The 22,275-nt window shown below is 40.1% G+C and overlaps 1 protein-coding gene across 1 annotated transcript in view; it reads left to right on the top strand.

Moving 5' to 3' along the window:
- Nucleotides 1-20,563, top strand: part of SPATA18 (spermatogenesis associated 18) — a 26,234-nt gene extending 5,671 nt beyond the window's left edge. Inside the window, exons 2-13 of the mRNA XM_073608455.1 lie at nucleotides 4,731-4,836; nucleotides 5,173-5,288; nucleotides 7,404-7,522; nucleotides 11,313-11,408; nucleotides 11,497-11,625; nucleotides 14,336-14,570; nucleotides 15,269-15,427; nucleotides 16,593-16,768; nucleotides 17,696-17,819; nucleotides 18,513-18,587; nucleotides 18,690-18,735; nucleotides 20,140-20,563. Of these exons, the coding sequence (XP_073464556.1) occupies nucleotides 4,731-4,836; nucleotides 5,173-5,288; nucleotides 7,404-7,522; nucleotides 11,313-11,408; nucleotides 11,497-11,625; nucleotides 14,336-14,570; nucleotides 15,269-15,427; nucleotides 16,593-16,768; nucleotides 17,696-17,819; nucleotides 18,513-18,587; nucleotides 18,690-18,735; nucleotides 20,140-20,147 (1,389 nt within the window). The 3' untranslated portion in view covers nucleotides 20,148-20,563. The remainder of the gene's footprint in view (nucleotides 1-4,730; nucleotides 4,837-5,172; nucleotides 5,289-7,403; nucleotides 7,523-11,312; nucleotides 11,409-11,496; nucleotides 11,626-14,335; nucleotides 14,571-15,268; nucleotides 15,428-16,592; nucleotides 16,769-17,695; nucleotides 17,820-18,512; nucleotides 18,588-18,689; nucleotides 18,736-20,139) is intronic.
- Nucleotides 20,564-22,275: the final 1,712 nt, after the last annotated feature.

The following is a 22,275-nucleotide window of genomic DNA, read 5'->3' as shown; positions in this document are numbered from 1 at the left end:
TCCCGTACAGACGATCGGACTTTCCGACCATAAAACCGTGGAATTTTGTTTGAAGGTTGTTGGCTCCAACTTGTCTTGCATACACACAGTCACACAAATGTTGGCCAACAATTACGAACGTGGGAACAATTACGCTCGTGGCAACGAGCCAATAAAAAGGAAGTTCAATAGTCATGTGACATCTCCATTACGAACACTAGTTTTACAAGACCGAGTGCTTCCGGCTCGTACTTGATTCCGAGCATGCGTGAAATTTTGTGCAACGGACTTGTGTACAAACGATCGGAAAGTCCGACAACGAAATTTGTTGGTGGAAAATTTGAGAACCTGCTAGCCAACATTTGTTGGCGGATAGTCCGCCAACAAATGTTCGATGGAGCATACACACGGTTGGACTTTCCGCCAACAAGCTCACATCCAACATTTCCCGTCGGAAAATCCGATTGTGTGTACGTGCATAAGTAAACGAAACAGAGAAAACAAGAAGAGAACAGAAGAGCGATGTTCTGTGTGGCAGTTTAGGAAAAAGGGGGCAAGGGTTGTGTGGGCTCTGTGTGCACTCCCTGTCATGCCCCCTCTCCTCCTGAGCTGTCACTAAGTGGGTGGACAGGGCTAGAGATCTGACACCACAGCTCAGCAATCCCTGCACAGATCTAGATGAGGGCAAGTGCTATGTGCGGGGGGGGGGGGGGGGGGTTCTTATTTAGTTCTTTATTGCCTCTATTATTATGAGAAGAATTGCATTTATAGGTGCTCATTTTTGTTTGCCATGCAACTCACATAACATAAACAAAGATAGATTTGGGTCTCTCCCATTTTATGTTGATGGATCTGTCAGGCAATTCAATATGGTTGCTATGAGGCACATTGTCAGGCAACATTTGCAAAAACCACAGATCAGGAATGAATGTAAACACAGATAACATAACTATTTGCTATTCTAATAGCTAATAAAAAGTACAGCTCCACTGTTTTATTAAATTCCAGAAGTATTGGACCAGCCAAAGGTCCTTTCTGCATCAGTAAACACATTGAAAGTATTTACTTTTTGGTGGGGCAGCTTCATGCAGAACCCTTCCTCTAGGTTACATTGTTCTGTTTCATGTTTTAATACAAGGGCTGTGCTCTAAACTTTAGTTCTTTACTGAAGAGCTATATACATTGCAAGTATTTTACAATATTTCAAGCTAAATTCCAGTGAAAAACACATTTTCAACGTGTATTGTAAAAGTAAAATAACAATAATTAGTTGTGTGTCCCATGCATCAAGGCTGCAGCGTTCTGGTTACCACATGGCATTTAGGCCCAGAGGAAAACCACCACAGTTAGTCAAAACTTTATGCATGTCTGACACTCAACAAGAGAAGATGCACATTTAAGATTTAGGCACTTGTCCAAGAGGTTGAGCCATACCAGTACCGACAAATGAGCCTATTGCAATCATTATTAATAGCAACCAAAGGAATGAGGAAGCCAAAGCTGCTGCCTTGCCTATCACCCCAATTGTCTCCTCTGACTTCAGTTAATGTTTTCCTGCAACAAAAATGCTAAAGAGTGTGACTTTGTAGCAGCAAATTGCACTGCTACAATATCATACTCTTTAGCATTTTCATGTGAAAAGCACCTAATGATTAAAAAAAGCATTCTGGCTTCTCTTTAGGGCTCTTTTAAAGTGGCTCCCTAAAAATGAAAGACTTATTGTACGGGGGGCCTGTAATTTAACTTTAGACTCTGTGCAGAAGTTAGAAAAAAATGGCTGATTTGCATGAAGAAGAAATTCAGTTTTGGATGTGCTCTGTTTAAATAGTATACAGAATAAACCCAGATTGCCATAGGTTAAAAATTTCACAGTGGCTGCAGTTTTAAATGGAATGATGGAATGATTTTAATTAATGTTGTAAAGCGCTGCGTAAACTGTCGGCGCTATATAAATCCTGTATAATAATAATAATAATAATACAGCAAATAACAGAATTACTTTATATTACATTATTTTTGTGAAAGAATGTTACATTAAGGTACAAAGTAACTGGCCTATAATGTATAAATGTATAAATAATGTATAATGTATAAGACAGGCCAGTTGTAAGTCAAATTATAAGGTATAGGGGGCCTCAACTGTGTCCCTCACATCACGAAAGGACTGCACATAATGTCCAGTATACTGTATGCAAAGCTAGAGGTGACTGTCAGAGGCTGCAAACAAACTATAGAAAATAATAGTCGGTGGACATTCTACAGGTGTTGGAGACTGAATATATTGTATGCTGCAGAATACAGTGAGAGATGGGGGACATGGTACATGAGGCTAGAGGTCACCCCTATACCCTGTTAAAAGCAATGCTCACACTCCTCTACAGACTGTTGGGGTTCAAGGGCTGCACAAGAACCAAAGGGCTGCATTTTGGGCACCAGGGTGCTAAGTGGTCAGTACGTTTGCTATCACCCTTGCAGCACTAGGGCTTTCTTTGGGTGCTGTAGTTTCCAAATGTTGAAACATTTTATTAATGGGTAATTTTAGTGCATTTATGTCCTTGTTCTAGACCTACGTATGTTCCCTGCATTGCCTGAATATTGAAAGCAACTTACAAACATTGGACCGTGTATGGCCAACCTAAAGTTCAAGGTGCTAAAAAGGCATATCATGTTTGTGTACTTAAAGCGTAACTCCAGGAAATCATCTAATTACTAGATGAAATACAGGTGTGAGAGCTGTTCTGCGCATTTTTGTGCATCTTTGCATGTTTCTGTTTGTCGTGTTTAGGGCAGCCCATTAATTTCAACAGGCTTCCCCAATGCATGAGATACACAGAAAAAAGTCCCTGACCCTTTTTAACAATTATGCCACACCAAAACACATGGTACATAGTTACCATACATTTTGGTATGTGCGAAAGCTTGAGCATTAGCAAGATACGTGGGTTGTGCCATTAACAAATTAATAGCATTGAGATGTGTCTACTAAAGTGTTTTGTGTATTGCAGGAAAGCATACAATTTTGCATACTTTCTGGAAATGCCTAGCCTAACCTCTTAGAAACTGTCTGAACCTGACTTTAGAGTCCTTGTTGTGATCTTTGATAATGAATTATTTCACACAAAAGGCAGCTGGAGAGGTCAGGGATATCTTGCTTTAGGTGCCTGTTCACACCACAAAAATGTCCTCCTAATCCGGTCTGTGTGCATGCTTTTCTGCATGTTTTTGATGCGTTCCAGTACATTTTTGTTGCATTTTTGATGCACTTCCGGTTGCATTTCAGATGCTTTTTCCTGTTTTTTTCCACTGTACTTGGGTCCAGCAGTAGAAAACTGCAGTGTTATGCCATAATGTATTAGTAAGCACCAAGGAAAGTTGCTGTGTTCCTTTTCTGAAAAAAAAATGCTGCTGAAGATTCACCGCAGGACATGTTTGGACATCACTGAAACCTTGGAATAATTACCTTGATAAAAAACCTTAATAAACATTAGTTAAACCTAGGGGCGTTGAAGATCGGGGGCCCAATAGCATTTGGTGCTTTGGGAAGAGGACTCCATTTAAACCCCTCCAATTTTCAAGGGCATGTGGGATGATATCAGCATAGCAGAGGGGTTGCACACTTGATTGCCCTTGCTATGAGGATAACAGCCTGCATGCGTGATGTGCCGAGCTGTGTTACTCTGGCAAGGGGAAGCAAGCTGTTTTTTATCTCAGTAGTTTCTATAAAATTTTACAAGACAGTTAACAAAGATACAAATTGTACATAAAAGATCTGGAGACAAATTAAGAGAATGGTTATCAACCAGGAGGACAAGGACAATACATAAACTTCCTATACTCGTGCTGCTTTTTAAATAGTTCTTACATTGAAAAAAGGCAACTCTAGAAGTGCTAACACAAAACACAGGTTCAGCACTATGCATAGAAAATCATGGCATTTTCAGTGCCAAATGCAATCATTTAACAACTCAACCAGGCAAACTTTAGTGTAAGTAATGTCAGATAAATAGGTAGGTAGTAACATTTTGCTTTTTTTAAAATAGGGTAAATGTTACATTGAGGCTGGGCTCACACTAGTGCGAATTGGATGCTGGTTTCCCTGCATCCAATTCCAATGTCAGGAGACTGTGACCGGCTCTCATTGGAGTCGGTTCACACAGCTCCGGGACAACTGCAGAGCAGTTTGCGGAAGAGTTCTATGCATCTTCTGGTCAGTTTCAGGTACGAATTCAGCCAGAAATTTGTGCCTGATTCACCCCTGAAACAGAGAAGAGGGACGCACCTGACCACTGCTGGTGTATGCCGCTCTGCACAACAGTGTGAACCCAGCCTAAAAGACTTTCTATTAAAAACTGATTATACTGAATGTCAGAAAATGTCATTTTCATTTGGTGAATGTTGGACAAACATTTTTTTTTATCTCCTGTTGCTGAAAGAATGTTGGGTTAATATTGGGCTATTTTCCAATTCTCCCATTGATAAATATATACTTGAGTGGACGATTGATTTCTTTCCATGACCCATGCACATGGCGGAGTGTTTAAAATATATAGTAAAACCCGAAGAAGCCTTGTTTTAAAAATCTGTTTTTAATAAATATGAATTTTTAAACCTTGTATAATACATTTTTATGAGCACAGAATAATTTACTGTCCTGCCTGATGCACAAAAAGTGGAAGTGTTAATATGCATTGATTTAGGCAATACATCTTAACAGATATATTGTAAAAATGTGTCTTTTTTTTATCTCACAGATAAATTCTTGTGACCACAATCTGAACATTTGCTGTGAGCTTATTGAGTTGAACTCGAAAATCCAGGGACAGCTCTTTACAATTCTTAACGTAACAGCTCGGGAAGGTAAGAACCTCTTTTCTGCTTACTCAAAAGGAAGATGCAAAGAGCAATGAAGACCTGAACACTTCAGTAACCCATAGCAATCAATACTTAATTGAACAACGTGCAGTAATTTAAAATCTCATTGCTCTTTTTACACCTTTAGCACTTTTTACTGAGTTAGAACATATGCTCCAATATACAGTGCATACATATATAAGTGAGTAGCTGTTGAGCATTAATAATTAAATAGCATTGTATAGTATAAAATGTTTTTAAAAACTTTACTAAACACAAGTGATGGAAGAAGGCTCAGGTCTATTGACTAAATATGAAGGCATGTCATCTCTTCATTTCCAGGAGGTCAGTATGCTGGTGTGGAAACACTGAAGAGTCGCTTCTTGCCATGGCTGGGTACTTGCTTCTCAGGCCCTTCTCCAGGGCTGTGTGCTGATAGTAGTTTCTCTCTTCTTCAGGTATACAGCAATTGTAGTGTATGTGATTTTGTATAGACAAGTATAAATCCCATATAATAATAATAACAAGTATGGCCTTAAGCCCCATACACACTATTAGATTTTCTGCAGATTTTTATCTTCAGATTTACCAAAACTATGTAGTGCAAGGGCCTGCCTGATTGCATACAAATTGAAACTCTTAAGGTTTGACCTCATATTATATGGTTTTGGCAAATCTGAAGACAAAAATCTGCAGAAAATCTAATAGTGTGTATGGGGTCCTACAGTTACCGTGTACCTGGGTTCACTAAAGAGTGGCCAGTGATTTCTGTGGTAGCTGACTGTATTACATAGCTGGTAACTGCTTAGATGGTATTTGGCCCATCTCTGTCTCATGAGTTCTCATCCCTATATAAGTTTCAGATTGCAACATAGAGTCTACCTATCTTCCCTCCTGCAGGGGAACAGGTAGGTAACTGGAAGTGAAGGAATCTCTCCAATGTAGCCCCCAAATGCAGACAGGCGTTTTAATCTTTCCCTTAACTAGCCAAAACTACAAAACACATTTTTGACACAGATATTTTTTAACTATGTGTCTATTATGCTGAGGAAAATGTTAAAAAATTGGCTTGCTATTGAACTTCAATTATAGTAACAATATGTTACATTTGAATCCCAGCCACTGTGGACAATGGATACTTAAAATGTATTTGCTGTTTAATGCAGAGCAAGGACACAACTTAAAGAAGATCTATAATTATAATGCTTTTTTTACAGCTCTTTCCTCTATGAGAAAAAGTATTTGTAGTTGTCCCAACTTTTTCGTCCCACATGGTTGGGTGCTTTATCTCCATCTAGTTAACTTGCCTGCCCTCTTCTCCTGCTGGGCCACATCAATCAAGTAGACAGCTGATTCATAGCAGCTTATCTTAGCTGTGAGAACTTGCTGTTGTTGGATTGGCTGTGGTAGGAAGGCAGGGCGGCAGGTCGGACCTCATAACTAGGGTTAGTAAGCACCCAGCAACATAGGACAGAGTACTACATGTACTTTGTCCTATGGGGTACAGAACTGTAAAATAAAAATTATAATAATAGATCTTCTTTAACTTTTCATCTCCCCAAAAGCATATTCCTTCCCTTTCCTCCCCTGCGGGAATGAAGATACGTAAATACCATGTTGTGATTTGGAACCTATACATGGATGAGAACTCAGGGGTTGGAGTCGAACACCTTAAAAAGAGTTCCTGGCTATATAATACAGTCAAAAATGAAAACACAACCAAGAGAATATAGAATAAATCTAGTACAAATCAATCAACCCTACAGTGCAGTGACGCATTGGGGGGGAGTTACTAAAACAGGTGCACACAGAATCTGGTGCAGCTGTGCATAGTAACCAATAAGCTTCTAGGTTTTTGTCAAAAGCTTAACTGAACAAGCTGAAGTAAGAAGCTGATTGGTTACTCTGCACAGCTGCAGCAAATCCTGTGTGCACCAGTTTTAGTAAATCTTCCCCATTGAAAACAATCTGCATGAATTTTACTGCATCAGCAGGGATTTGGGATATCATAGAGATTAAAAATAAGCCAGTTAAGCATATATAAAGTGTATTTTAATTCAGCAGAACACACTACATTTAAGTTTTTATTGCATTTTGTATGTAGTATATTTTTTATATTATTTTCAGACAAGAGTGTGTGCAGAGAACTGCTATAAAACACATGTTGAAATAGATTAGAACCACATGTAAGCATGCAAAACACATAGAACAAGTGTTATATGGTTATGAAACTATGTAAAGTGTGAATCTAGCCTACATTCCCTTTAATGCTAGCCATACACGGCTTGATTTCTCTTATTCAGACCCTGGCATGGATGGAGGAACCTTCTCTGCTGGCTATTGTATTTAGGCAGCCGCACCAGTGCTTGCAGGGCCGCCCACAGTTTAAATTTTGTCTGATTCCATAGGAATCAGCTGAAATGTAAGCTGTGTATGGACAACTTTAGTTGCATTGAAAAAAGGTACAGCAAAAGGCAAAAAATAAATAAATATGCATGCTAAAAAGCAGTAAATCCCAGCAATAACTTCAGCCTATGATTGTGCACAAATGACTGAATATTCTTACCTGTCAGGAATCACTAGAAAGAGACAAACGACTAAGGGAACTGTCATCCTCTCAGGAGAGAGAGCTGCACAGGTTGGAGACCCAGCTGGCCAATACACGAACGGAACTGAACTCTGTGAGACAAGAGTGAGTGAAATGTTAATGCATACCTTGACTTAGGCTTCCAACCTCACCTTTATGCCCTGTACACATAATCTGAAAATCGGACGACAGATAGTCCGACTTTTTTTCGCTTACAAGTCGCATGTAGATATTGAATAGGTTACTAAAGTCACGAAAATTCTCGTGCGACAGAAAAAAAAATCAGAAGTGATGTCATGTGTTGTGGTGTATTTGTATTGTATTTTCGGTAGGGCTGTGGAAATTAAAGATTAATTCCTCGATTAATCGTTAATTTTTTTGATCGATCAAAATTTTTTTGATCGGTAGGCTGCCTGCCCCTTGGGCCAAGCTGTGGCTGCAGCGCAGCGCTCAGCTCCCTCCTCCACTATATGTCATACACAGTCTGCAGGCATCTCCCGCTGTGTGTCTCCGAGCTGAGTGTGAAAACTTTGGCCGCGCTGTGAGAAAAGTCCCGCCCTCCTCCTAGATCAGTTCGTGTGATAGACGCAGTGTTCTGTCTATCACACGAACTGATCTAGGAGGAGGGTGGGACTTTTCTCACAGCGCGGCCAAAGTTTTCACACTCAGCTCTGAGACACACAGCGGGAGATGCCCGCAGACTGTGTAATCCAGGCACAGGCACTGAATACAGTGATGCTGCAATTATGGGCACGGTGAGACTGCATTATGGGCACGGTGAGGCTGCCGTTATAGGCAAAGCGAGGCTGCGATTATGGGCACAGTGAGGCTGCCATTATAGGCAAAGCGAGGCTGCGATTATGGGCACAGTGAAACAGCATTATGGGCACGGTGAGACAGCATTATGGGCATGGGGAGGCTGCAATTATGGGCACGGTGAGGCTGCGATTATGGGCGCGGTGAGGCTGAGATTATAGGCACGGTGAGGCTGAGTTTATGATGTGTGATGTCCTAGCCAGGCCCCGATATATCCGGCTTCGGCTGTTACCATAACAATGGTGCTAAATCAGCTAAAAGTAGTTGGATCTGTATGTGCGTTATAATTAATCGAAATTAGTCGATTAATCGATTAAAAAAAAACGATTAATCGAACACAAAAATTTTAATCAGTAACAGCGCTAATTTTCGGACGACAACTGTACTGACTAAACTAAAATCGTAGGATTTGGTATTGTACAAGGAAAATTTTTGTGCTTGTCTGATCAAATAATATTGGATGAACTGTCGTGATCAGCTCTCAAAAGCTCCGTACTAACGATCCGATTATCGTGCAATTGCGTTGAAAGCGGTATTTTTCGTCTGATTTTCGGATCGTGTGTACGGGCTATTACACTCAAAGCCAAAAATTGCAAATTATTTCTTCGATACAGCATTCACAGCAAAACATCTTTGAAGCATTCAATCCTTAAAGAAAATAGCCTTAAGAACATTTGACCAGAAGATCTGAACATAGCCTAACACAGTAGGCTAAGAACATTTGACCAGAAGAGGAAATAATATGAGGGAAACCTCTACACTGTATACTAAGGGGTGTATTTATTTAAAGAAAAAATGTTAGAACTGTTCGTCCTGTGAAACTGCATGTACATTCATTTTGTGTGAATGGAAGTAAAAATGAATGCTATTGGGCTATTTTCTCTCCAATTTGAATGTTTTTAAAAGAAAAGTTTGAATCTGGAAAATACATCTTTATGACCACTGGATAGAACTGCCAATTATAGTAAATAAGTATTTTTGTATAAAGAATCAACTACTGCAGAGAGGTAACTGTCATACAGAGTAGATACAACATTGCAGAAAATTAAACTCAATTTTTTTTCGACATGTTCCCCAGAAAACCTTTCACAGATCACCTAAGATAAACAAAGTTTATTAGAGTTTGTCTCTGCAACATTGTATTAATTCTGTATAGCAGTTTACTCTCTGCAGGGGCTGATTCATTAAAACGGTAGTAAATCGCAGGTGGTTAAAAAAAACTATTTCCCTGCAAGGCAGTGTCATAATGTGGTACTATGCATCGCATACTAGCACATTATGATAGACTTACCTTAGAACGAAGCCCTCAAGGGCTGCGATGTCACAGCTGAGATGGCTGACATCTTCCCTGGTCTTCCTTTCTGGGTTTTCAGCTGCTGGCTACACGAGTGGCTGGGGGTGCGATAACATCACTCCCGCCCATACGTGTGGGAGCCACCATTTATAGCTCAGGCTCTGAAGGTCCAGCACCATAAGCCAGACCTTCAGAGTGCATTGGTCGGTGATGTCATCGGCTGCATGCACTCTGAATATCTCCTAAACTGTGCAAGTGTAGGAGATATTCACATTACCTTCAGGTAAGCCTTACTATAGGTGGTGTAACAGAGTTTACTACCACCTTAAGTGGTGAGCGTAGAAATCTTACACATAGCAGAAGTCTTTCTCATTTTATTTTTTCTTATCATCAAATATTCTTAGCCTATAGTGTTGGACTACTTTTTCTGCTGGTCAGCTGTTCTTCACCTCTTTCAGTTGAATGTTCTTAAGGCTATTTTCTCTTAGACCCATTTCACACTGGGGCGCTTTGCAGGCGCTACAGCGCTAAAAATAGCGCCTGCAAAGCGCCCTGAAACAGCTGCTCCTCACACTCCAGTGTGAAAGCCAGAGGGCTTTCACACTTGAGCGGTGCGCTGGCAGGATACTAAAAAAAAAGTCCTGCTAGCAGCATCTTTGGAGCGGTGAAGGAGCGGTGTGTATACCGCTCCTTCACCGCTCCTGCCCATTGAAATTAATGGGGCAACGCGGCTATACACCGGCATAGCGCTGCTGCAGCAGGTCTTTGCGGTAGTTTTAACCCTTGCTTGGCCGCTAGCAGGGGGTAAATCTGCCCCGCTGGCGGCCAAATACCGCCGCTAAAACGACGGTAAAGCGGCACTAAAAATATCGCCATTTTACTGCCGGCAGCCGAACCACCCCAGTGTGAAAGGGCCCTAAGGACTGAATGCTATGGAATGTTACATTCACATATTACAGACATTACAGGCATTGTTTGTGACTTTCGCGTGATTGGTAAAATATTTTTATAAATTGACCCCTAAATGTACGTTTTTATTCATGCTTTTATTTTTTATTATTATATCTACATCTAACTAATCACGCTAATCTCCCATGAACCATAGAAGAGAAAATTTTTTCTGGGGTTCCTCAAGACCTGAAGTTTTTTTTCAAGGATTCTGGAGACGCAATGTTGAGAAAGGTTTACTTAGAGTAGAACTAAAGGCAAAACCTTTTTTTCAATTTGAATAAAGTAAGGGAGGGTTATAACCCCTGCCAGGGATATTTTGTGCCACGTGTGTCCCATTGGGAAGATTTCCTTTCACCTCCTGATCTGTCCCCAAAACTGTAAGTGAGAGGAAATTCCTCCAAAGTGAGGGGATCTCAGTTGTCACCAGAACTAGTGTCTCCATTGGAAGATTTCCCCTCTATTCCTATTCTGATGTTAACTCAAAATTTTGGATTTTCTTTCACTTTCACTCTAGTTGATAATAGTAAACAGGACAAACAGAGTGGGTGACTTTCCCTAATGAGGGGACAGAGAGCAATAAAAACTGAAAGATGTTTTAATCCCTCAACACTCTATCCAAAATTTTTAAATAATTTTACCTTTAGTCATATCTTAACCATACGATATATATAATAACATAACAGAGTTTGCCTATGTATTAGTGTATGTAAGTAAGAAATTCTTGATTGCTGGGCTGGATTTATTGTGAATATATAAGATATATATATAAGATAGGCCAGAGCAATAAACCAAAATCTTTATGTCTGATTTTTTTTTTTATTAATTTATTTTTAGCCTGCTTGAAACCCAAATGGAACTTGAGGAGACAAAAACAAAGTCGGCAACCACTCTCCTAGCCACAGAGGAGGAGATACTGCAGCTAAAAGCAGAGTATGAACAACTGCACTGAATTAGTCATCTGAATACATACGGAAATTTCATATATCTGCATTAACCCATGATTTTTTGATACTTACAGTTTAAGGACAGCTCAAGAGAAACTGGATCTGAGGAAAATAGATGCAACTGAGGACTATGAACGCCAAATCCGCCTGCTTAAGGATGAAATCTCCATTTTATCAGCAGAAAAAAGTGTGCTCCATGGAAGGTACTGTTTCAAAAGGAATCTATGAAGTGAGATCAACATTATCCATAGTATGTTTTTCCTGTTGGTTAAATGATTCTCTGCAAATTACATAAAAAATATATATCAAAAATTGAGGCGCTGCTTTGTCTGATCTGCAGTTCCTTTCTGATCTGCTTATTCATGGAGAGATTAGGAACAGTGTTTCTATCTGACACAAAAGTTACTAATCATGTTTGTTGTACATTAATGCTTTCATGATCGTAGGAACAAAAGGCTACAGCGTGAAAGAGATTTAGACCATTGTACGTGTGGCAACAGTTTGGAGGTAGACCCTTTTCTGTGCCAGCAACAATGTGTCCATGTGCACAAAGATCTACAAAGATATGGTTTGATAAATGTCAAGAAATGGTCCATGGTGCTTGCTGTTCAGAGGTTTATTACAATAATTCATAAAAAGAAGGAGCCTTGACACATTGCATACTAAGCATGTTTACTCGTAAGGCCCTCATAAGTAAGTACAAATACCATAGGTGTCATGGTCAGATGTTGGAAAATTGATTTTCTAACAGGATGCAATTATAAACAAGTTTAAAAATGATCTTCCAGGAGAATCCTTTTGCATCTTTGAATTTTACAATTTCACCATCATATAAAAGTGTGTTAGATTACTATTATTAGTGAATTCGCGTTAGTTCTGCCCGTGGCCAGGCATAGTTACCAGCTGTGTGTCACATCACATCCTGTAGAAAATATAGCCACATTTCTCCGTCTTCAACTTTACATCTTTTTAATAACTTCTTATCCTGTCTGAGCATTTAAACGACTAATTGAAAAAGGAAATAAAATGTTTTTATTAAATGGCTAGATAGGACTTGAATGTTTCTGTATGAGAGGCTCCTATATTTTTCTAATCAGAGTCTTCCAGCTATTAGTTTAGCCTATGATATGGTGGGATAGAACATCCCTGCCCATCTATTCAACTAATTCTGTTAGGAATAGAAACTACTGCCTTTTACTAACACATTATTGCAGGGGTGTCCAAACTTTTAACCTTCCCAGGCCACATTGGAAGAAGAGAAATTGTCTTGGGCTACACATAAAATACACTAAAGCCAGGTACACACTATTAGTTCTTTTTCGTTCAACCCCGCAGGTTGAACAAAAACAAAACTGACAGCTCCGGTTGGAGCCGCTGTACTAACTATGTGAGGTTAGTCCAGCGATCTCCTCCGCTGAGCTATTGTGTTCTGACAGTAGGACGCACCCCCCACCAGAACACTTTGATCAGCGCTCTCCTCCATTGGTTGAGAGCACTGATTCGGAGTCGGATGGATGCTGGTTTTCTAGCATGCACTTCCCACAGAAGTCGGCCGATTGGCCGGCTTCTGTCTGACATGCCGACATACACACGGGCAGAATGTCGGCCATTTTTTTTTTTGAACCGGCAAATGTCTCTTGACATTCTGCCTGTGTGTACGGGGCTTTTAACAATAAGTATAGCTGATAAGCAGAAAAAGTCAGACAGATCACAAGGTAAAAGTATGGGAATTTCCCCCCCCCCATAATCATACTTACCTAGGTGGATGCAGCATCGGACCAATGCTGCATCTGTCCCCCAGTGTTTCTGCACTGAGAACCCGAGCCAACGATCACCGCCGGTGGCTCGGTTCTCTCAGCTCACTGAGCAGAGAGCTGCTGCCTGTCAATCAGCAGCTCTCCTCTCTGCTCCTCCATGCTTACTGGAGTGCTGAGCTGTGGAGGGGTGGGGAGCGGCCGTCTCAGCGGCTCGCTGAAAGGCTGGGACGGCCATAAGTCCAGGCACCTGGCAGGTCCAGACTCCCAGAGTCGGGATGACGCGGTGCCTGGATTGATTTGTGTGACTTCAGCAGAGAGCGGACATCAGACCGCTCTCTGCTGAAAACGGGTCACAGAAGTGTCAAACGAATTGCACTACTGTGACCCTTAGGAGAAGCGCAGCCAAACAAGCTCAGGCTGGACTTCTGCTTTAATGATGACTGATATAGATAATTAACCTATCTGAGAAATAAAGCTTTATTTTTTTGTAATATAAAAGAGGGCAACATAAAACTTATACTGGACACAGCCCACTGTCCTCTATGAGCAGGCGAATGTAAACAGACCGCCTGTCTGTTTTCACCTAACTGCCATCTGATCCGATTCTCCAGACAGATGAGGAACGATTCCCCAACCGGCTATTTTTAGTGGACAGGATCGGATGTCAGTGGGTGGAAACGAACACATGTCCATTGACACCCGCTGCTTCATAGAGGAGACTGGAGGGTCCAATCGAGTCCACCTGAAAAACTGACAGGTGGACCTGATCAGTTTGCCCATGTGAAAGGGCCCTAAGGCGGGATCGTGAAGAGTGGGATATTTTTTATTTGGGAAGATAAAACTTATAAAAGTCCAGTAAAGAGACATTGCCAATTTTTCTTCGGCTGCAAGTTTGAATGCATTTTTACAACATTTTTTAAAAATTAACATTTTTAAGTAAGTTTACTTATTTGTGTTGGGCCACATTCATAGCTGTCTTGGGCCGCATGTGGCCCATAGGCCATAGGTTGGACACCCCTACATTATTGCTTAGCCTTCCTTTAATGAACATTTTATGTAAGTACATTCTTATGATATGTATATAGGTCTGAAAAGATTTCATTTATTGATCATTTTAACATACACATTTTTTCTGTATCTATTGTTCACAATTTAGGCTTTCTAGGAGTCGCTCTCCAAGCCCAATACGTCACTCCAGCAGATCAGCCAGCCCGTTTACCAGGAGTGAGTCTCCTACAGCAGCCCAGCTTACCAACTCTTCCCGTCACAGCCGGCTAATATCCAGATTCAATGACATCTATGCCAATGATCGTCTAGATGCACAGACTCTGTTGAGACGTTACATAGATGACCTTGAGATGGTGCAGAGAATCATTTTTATTGCCACTGTGGTATGGAATAATTTCTTTATACTTTTTGATAAATTCCACTACATGTTATCTGTAAACCAGGGCTACATGTTTGTGTCATGTTTAGATGCAGACCCAGTACACATCTATGTTATTAACTGTAATCTACAAGGTATTGGAGGTGTCATTGGCTGTTTATGCACAGATAGGCCCTCTATGTATAGAGGCTTGTAATAATCACTTCACATCAAAGTCACCCCTGAGATATTTAGGAACTAGTAGCAAGCATTGGAAGCCTTTCATAGTGGCAGTTTTCAACACAGTAAAGAGTAAAGTCACAGTAAAGATTGCATGTAAAGCCAAAATCATTGGCCAGGAATGATCAGGACTGTCAGATGCCCTTTGCTATATATGTCTAATTGGAGGCCAAAATTATGAGTTTTAAAGCAGAGCCCAAACCATGTGCACCACTGTGAGTTAAGTTTTTCCTGATATTTTTAAACTCCGGTATTGGTTACATTGGTTATTTTGATCATCATAACATGGCAGTTTAGAGCATATTTAATGGCTTCTGGTAGTTTCTTGCCCTAAAGTCTAGCATACAAGATAACCAATGGTGCCTTCCTGTGTACAGAAATCAATTGGTAGTAATAAAGATTTATTACAATTGCTGTTGTGAATGATGTGATATGATTCAAACAAAGGTGATATGCACTTTATCTCTCTTGTGTTCTGTGTAGGAATCCTTCCATGCAGCCAAGATGGCATATAGACAATTTAAACTCCGTGTAAGGAAGTCCCTGTCTCCATCCCACATGGGACCCGAATCTTTGGAAGATGCTGTGACTGACTATATTGTCCGCAACCTGGATCTGTATGATGTCCAGTCCAGTGTTAATGTAAGATTTAACCCTGTAGTGCTAAAAAGTAATAATATACATTACACATAATGGCCCTGTGTTTAGTACAGTAGTACTGAGCGATGACTGGGCTTTATTGCTCTATTCTCTCTGACCTATAGACTTTCTATAAAACTGATTGAGCTTATCTCAACAGTTGTTAGGCAAGGTTGCTAATCACTTTCCCTGATGTACAGATGAATGCTAAAAAGATAATTTACAGATCTGTATGATAAATAAAAAATTGTATATACAGAGCAGCAAGAATTAAAAAAATGTGTGACAAATGTGCACTGTATACTTCTGCTCATCTAAAGAAGGTTAAAGTGTTTGTTAAGGCATTATTAAAAGTCTATGTCAGCCCCTCTATTAGAGGCTGGCATAGCACACTGTGTATGTTGTATTTAAAAACGAGCGCTGTAAATACTGAATATCAGCGGTCTTCAGGCCGGTCTCATCACTCGCGGCCGCTTTACAGCTCTGATAGATGTCTTCTGTGGGAGGGGCCATGATCTCCCTCTGATGTCAGAGGGAGATCACGTGGCCGCTCGTCTCCTCCGCAGAAGCCACCCATCGGAGCTGGAAAGCGGCCGTGAGTCATGTGACCGGCCTGAAGACCGCTGATATTCAGTATTTACAGTGCTCATTTTTAAATACAACATACACAGTGTACTATGCCAGCCTCTAATAGAGAGGCCGGCAGTGAAAAGTTTTATATTTTAATATTAAAATAATAGTGGCGCCGGGGGGCGGGCCAGAGACAGACAGAGGGCACTGATGGGGAGGAGGGGGGGGGGGAGAGGAGCAGAGAGCAGGTAGCCTATCAGAGAGGGAGGCACTTTGTCCATGGTGATCAGGGTGGACCTGATTAGAGAGGGCATGCAGGAAGTGGTACGTTTAGGGATTTTTTTAACAGTTTAGAGGGGGGCAGAATACATAGCACAAGCGCTGTGCTGTGTAATCTGCTTTAAGGGACCAGAATCTACACTTTTTTTTGGGTTAACAAACGCTTAATGTCCTTAATGACCTGATCTGTGTTATCCTATATGATTTGGGCACAGTTAGCTTTCCAGAATTGTAAATTTGGTACAGTATAAACAATGACCATGTATGTGACCTTTAATACTGATATGTCAATGATAATGATTGTGTTTTTTTTTTTTAGGATGTGATCAGTGCAATGAATGTCAATCCTAAAATCTCCTTCCCACCAGAAGTAGACTTTATTCTAATCAGTAGCTTCATCCGGGAGGTGTGCCGTGTGGCATTTGCAATGCAGACAATTGAAGCCCCATTGGACATTGCTTTTGCAGTTGATGGAGAACTCTTTAGTGAAACCAAGTAGGAGGCACCTTGTCACTGCTATACATTGTTTACTTTGTTAATTAAGTTCAGTTTAGCAGGATATAATAAAAGACCTTGTGTGTTTTAAGCTCGCAGTTATCCTTTAAACTAGTGTTGGTTGAGGGCTAACCTCCTATTGTAATTATTTATTACAATATTCTGTATACTGTGGTCATGGAGGATAATACTGTATAACAACAGTCTACACAGCTAGACTACACAGCTTCCCCTGGGACTCAGGGCAAGGACAGGATCTGTAATTTTATCTCCACACTACTTTGGACACTTCCAGCATGCACAGATAGATGACATAACACACCATTGAAAATTCATACAGGAAAGTAAGGGTCTCTGTTACAGTAATAATGAGTACACAGAACCCCTAAGAATATTGGTGGACTGTGCACAGGCACAGCCAAGATATTCTTTCCAAAAATATATGTATTATTTCCTCCTTAAGAAGTGGTTATGTTTTTTTCATTGTTGCTCTGTGTGACGGAACTATTACTGGACCCTTTTTTGCCATGCGGCTAAAGAGGGCTATAAAGGAAGCTGTTTAGCAATATCTTCCACTTGGCTGAGGCTAAAGGCCAGGAGGATTTTGTTATGGGTTCACATATTTCCAAACCCACTCTTCCAATGCTGTAGCATTAAAACCCCTTTATGTCTTGAATACATTTGAGTGCAGAGCTACAATGGTTATAAAAAAAACATAATAAAGCAATGATGCTCACTGCTTTTGAAACTGCTTATCTGAACAAGTTCTCAAAACATTATGCTTATCAATAGGTAAATCTTTTAAGTTAATGAATAATTGTTGTTACAACATTCGGCATTTTTTATGGTTTTGCGACATATTCTCCAGGATTTATGTTTGAGTTTTAAAGTAAAAATTATTATTATTTATTTATTTTTTTTGTATAGATATCGTCGTACCTATGATTCTGAGTTTACTGCACCTCTAGTGTTTTACCATGTATGGCCAACCCTGATGGAAAATGATGTTCCTATAGTCAAGGGAGAGGCAGTGACCAAAAGAGGAGCCCTGGTAGGAAAACTATGATGGTTCAAGAAAATTGTATTTCTTTATGTTAACATCACTTGTGTATAGTCTTTATTTTGAAAATAAATATTTAAAGAGAACCTGTCATAAAATGAAAAAATCAAAACAGCGCATTACCTGCAAAAGAAAGACTAAACTTTCTTCCACCTGCCTCATCAATCTTTGCTCTTTGGAATAGCTACGGTATATTTGCTGTTACAATATGGCAGGAAAGTGATGCCCTAGGCATCCACTAACCTTTTAAAAATTTCCAATCCCCCCTTAAACCAGAAAGCCCAATTGGTGACTATAGAGGAAAATACTTGATGCATCTCTGCTTCTTCAAACACCTCATTTTCCCCAGTTTCTCTCTGTGATATCCCTTCATGATCACAATGTTATGTTGATAGCACTATGCAAAGCAATAAAGCCCAAATTGCCCACAATGCTTCCCCTCCTCTCCTAGTTTTATCCTCACAAACTTTTAGGATGCAATTAAAAGAAATTCATGTATGTTATATTTAAATATCAAAGATTTTGTTTAAAACATACATAACATGTATAATATGTTTTGTTATATATGTCTGGTGTTCAAGTAGCCATCTCACACTCAAAGCCCCAACATAAATTATGTCATAGGTTAGGCATCTTAATTTCAGATGTTTGTGTCAGCATATTTCGCATGTAATTGCCTTTTAGTGGAGCCCACGCAAGAGCAGAAGCAGAAGCTCCAGTCCCCTGCGCTCCCGATCAGTCAGTCCAGGACGAAGCTTGGTAAGTTCCTGAATTTTGAATAGAAATAATTTTGACTGATACAATTATCTAAATATACTACTTTCAAAAATGTTAACAACATCTGTTATTATTCATCTTCAGGCATCCAGGAGCCGTAGCCCTTCCCCCCGAAGAAGTGGAACCCCAAGTAAGTTGACCAACAATTAGACAGTGGCATTGGCTAGGTCAGGTACAGAAACACAGCACCAGGTGCAGGAAAACTCCAGCATAAACTCTGTTCTGCTTTAATTTTGTTTGAAAGTTGAGGGGGCAAAAAGTATAACAAATTCCCAACAAAAAACAAAAAAAACGTAGTTTACAGTTTAACAGTTTACAACATTTTGATTTTGACTTTTGATCTCTTTTTATGTTTTAAACTGTTCACACCTGTTATGCTATATCATTTATTAGGTGCATTCAATGAATTGCTTGAAATAATGCTTTTTCTTGAAGTTATGGTTGTGGATAAAGGGTGGGCTGTACACATTACACTGTTGACTTTTGCCTTATTTTGTTATATGGTAGTCTACAATTCTACTTGGTTTGATTTCATAAACATATATTTACAATGCTTTAGTTAAAGCGGAATTAAAGGCACAAATACGTACCTTAGCTCCAACGGTCTGACTCTCACAAGGTCCCTCGACAGCATCCTTCTTCCGGGTGCTGGTCTTCAGCTGTTCTGATGGGCCGATGCGGGATGACGTTACTCCTGTGGATACATGGGAGTGCAGTTATTCCGGCACACTGTCAATGTGTCGCAATGCAAATTGACCTGCGAATGCACAGCTCAGTGTACATTCCGCAGAGGTTTGCTCATTGGCAGTTAAGTGTACTTTATTGCAGACGAGCCATTGCATATGTCTTCTGCAATAAAAAGCCTGCCTGTTCGCAATTTTACATTTCATTTCGCTTTAATTTGTATGGGTAATCTGTCTGAACTTTTGTTACTGACTGCCTTCTGGAAATACTACTATGCAAATCAGGACATATTATGACATCACTGCCTGTGTTCTTGTTCTGGATTGAGATTCAAAAAATAATTAAGCCAAAGACAGCTAGGCAACTGTTTATTTACAAGAAGGGCAGCTATGGCAATCCAATATATTCCCTGTAAAAAGTTTCCCTTAAATCTGTGAAGGGGAAAAAAAACTACTGCAGGTATAAAATGCGGACAACTTTAGTTTAATTGTCTGCACCGCATACCTGCAGCAATTTCCACCTTTTCCCCGGGGACAGAGTCACCTTAATTTAGATTTGATACTGAAGTATTATTCATGCAGGTATAATATATATTAAAAAGTCCAATAATATTTTCAGAATATAATGGATTTTTAAAATGAGCTTTGTGGGATCAATAACACAGTGAATAAAAGGAATGAAATGAACACTCATACTTGGCAACCATATTGTGTGACTCACTGCCCATTATTAATGTCACACATTGCATCCGAGTTGGACATTGGTTGTTACCTATTAATGCTACTGATCATGCAATTCGCAAACAATGATGGTCCACTATACCTGACTGCTATACATTTGTCTTCATCAGGATTCTAACTGAAAGAACCTATCTATCAGGAATCAGACAACATCAGTGGTGCTTCATGTTTTATCCAGAGACCTCAGACCTTCATTGTCATAATGTGAATGGATAACTATTGACATTTGTATGTAGTGTGTTTTACAGTTTGTGTATTTTTTTTTTTTATTTTTTCACTATAAACTAATGCACATTGTACTGATTTTTTTTTTATATGAAAATTAATAATGTCATTTCATATGTCTTAAGCTGTGTGCAATATCCGCAGGGAGAGGTTGCACTAATTGTTGTCCTAAACAATTATTGCAAGGCTTCAATATTACTTGACATAGTAAACTGACAATACAAATAAATTGCCTTATTTTTATGATTACTGAATTGTGAATGCAATAGGATTTACATACTACTTAAAATAAAGATTATTTTTACCTACTGTCACAACGTATGAATAACGATATGACCTTTTTACGTACTTAGTCTCTTTATTACTTAGCTATATAATATCAATGTATAATAATTTGATGTTAGGATCCCAAATGTCACTTTGCAATTGCAGTGGGAAGTTGTGGCACATGAACTTAATGTTTTTAGGTAAGATATGTAAAAAACATCACACAATACCTGACTTCACAAAAATAAAAAAAGATTGTGCCTGTAAGTGGTTTTGGTTGTAAATATTATCTCCTGCCGAGATGTTCTGCAGTGGTAGAGGCTCACACTGGTCCTCAGCTAAGTCTCCAACTCATGAACAATCTGGTAGCTTTGCCTTATACAGTGTTTAAAATATACAGTGCCTCGAAAAAGTATTCCTACCCCTTACAATTGTCCACATTTTGTCATGTTACAACCAAAAACGTAAATGTATTTTATTGGGATTTTATGTGATAGACCAACACAAAGTGGCACATAATTGTGAAGTTGAAGGAAAATGATAAATGGTTTTCAAAATTTTTAACAAATAAATATCTGAAAAGTGTGGTGTGCATTTATATTTAGCCCCCTGAGTCAATACTTTGTATAACCACCTTTTGCTGCAATTACAGCTGCAAGTCTTTTTGGGTATGTCTCTATGACCTTTGCACATCTAGAGAGTGGAATTTTTGCCAATTCTTCTTAGCTCAAGCTCTGTCAGACTGGATGGAGAGCGTCTGTGAACAGCAATTTTCAAGTCTTGTCACAGATCCTCAATTGGATTTAGGTCTGGACTTTGACTGGGCCATTCTAACACATAAATATGCTTTGATCTAACCCATTCCATTGTAGCTCTGGCTGTGTGTTTAGGGTCGTTGTCCTGCTGGAAGGTGAACCTCTGCCCCAGTCTTAAAGGAGAAGTCCAGCCTGAGCTCTTTCGGCTGGGCTTCACCTATGGGTCACAAGAATGCAATTCGTTTTGCACTCCTGTGACTCGTTTTCAGCAGAGAGCGGTCTGAAGTCCGCTCTCTGCTGACATCACCAAGATCAGTCCAGGCACTGTATCATCCCAACTCTGGAAGTCTGGATCCACCAGGTGCCTGGACTGATAGGCGTGTCAGCCTCTCAGCGAGCCACTGAGGCACTGAGACAGCAGCTCCCTGTCCCCCCACAGCTCAGCACTAAAGTGAGCATGGAGGAGCAGAGCAGGAGAGCTTCTGATTGACAGTCAGCAGCTCTTTGCTCGAGGAGGTGAGAGAACCGAGCCATTGGCGGTGTTCTGTAGCTCGGTTCTCAGGGAAGAGGCGGTGGGGGACAGATGGAGCATCAGTCCGATGCTGCATCCACCTAGGTAAGTATGAGGGATAAAAAAAACTCTAAAGCCCTGTACACACGGTCGGATTTTCAGATGGAAAATGTTCGATGGGAGCTTTTTGTCGGAAATTCTGGATCTCAAATTTTCCGACAACAAAATCCATTGTCGGAAATTCCGATCGTGTGTACACAATTCCGACGCACAACGTTCCACGCATGCTCGGAATCAAACAGAAGAGCCGCACTTGCTATTGAACTTCCTTTTTCTCGGCGTGTTGTACGTCACCGCGTTCTTGGCAATCGGAATTTCCGACAAGATTTGTGTGACCGTGTGTATGCAAGACAAGTTTGAGCTAACATCCGTCGGAAAAAAATCCATGGATTTTGTTGTCAGAATGTCCAATCGTGTGTACAGGGCAT

Source organism: Aquarana catesbeiana, linkage group LG01, assembly GCF_042186555.1.
Source record: "Aquarana catesbeiana isolate 2022-GZ linkage group LG01, ASM4218655v1, whole genome shotgun sequence".
Taxonomy (NCBI): Eukaryota; Metazoa; Chordata; class Amphibia; order Anura; family Ranidae; genus Aquarana; species Aquarana catesbeiana.
Note: the sequence above shows the minus strand (reverse complement) of the source record. Positions and strands in the feature narration are given on the sequence as shown.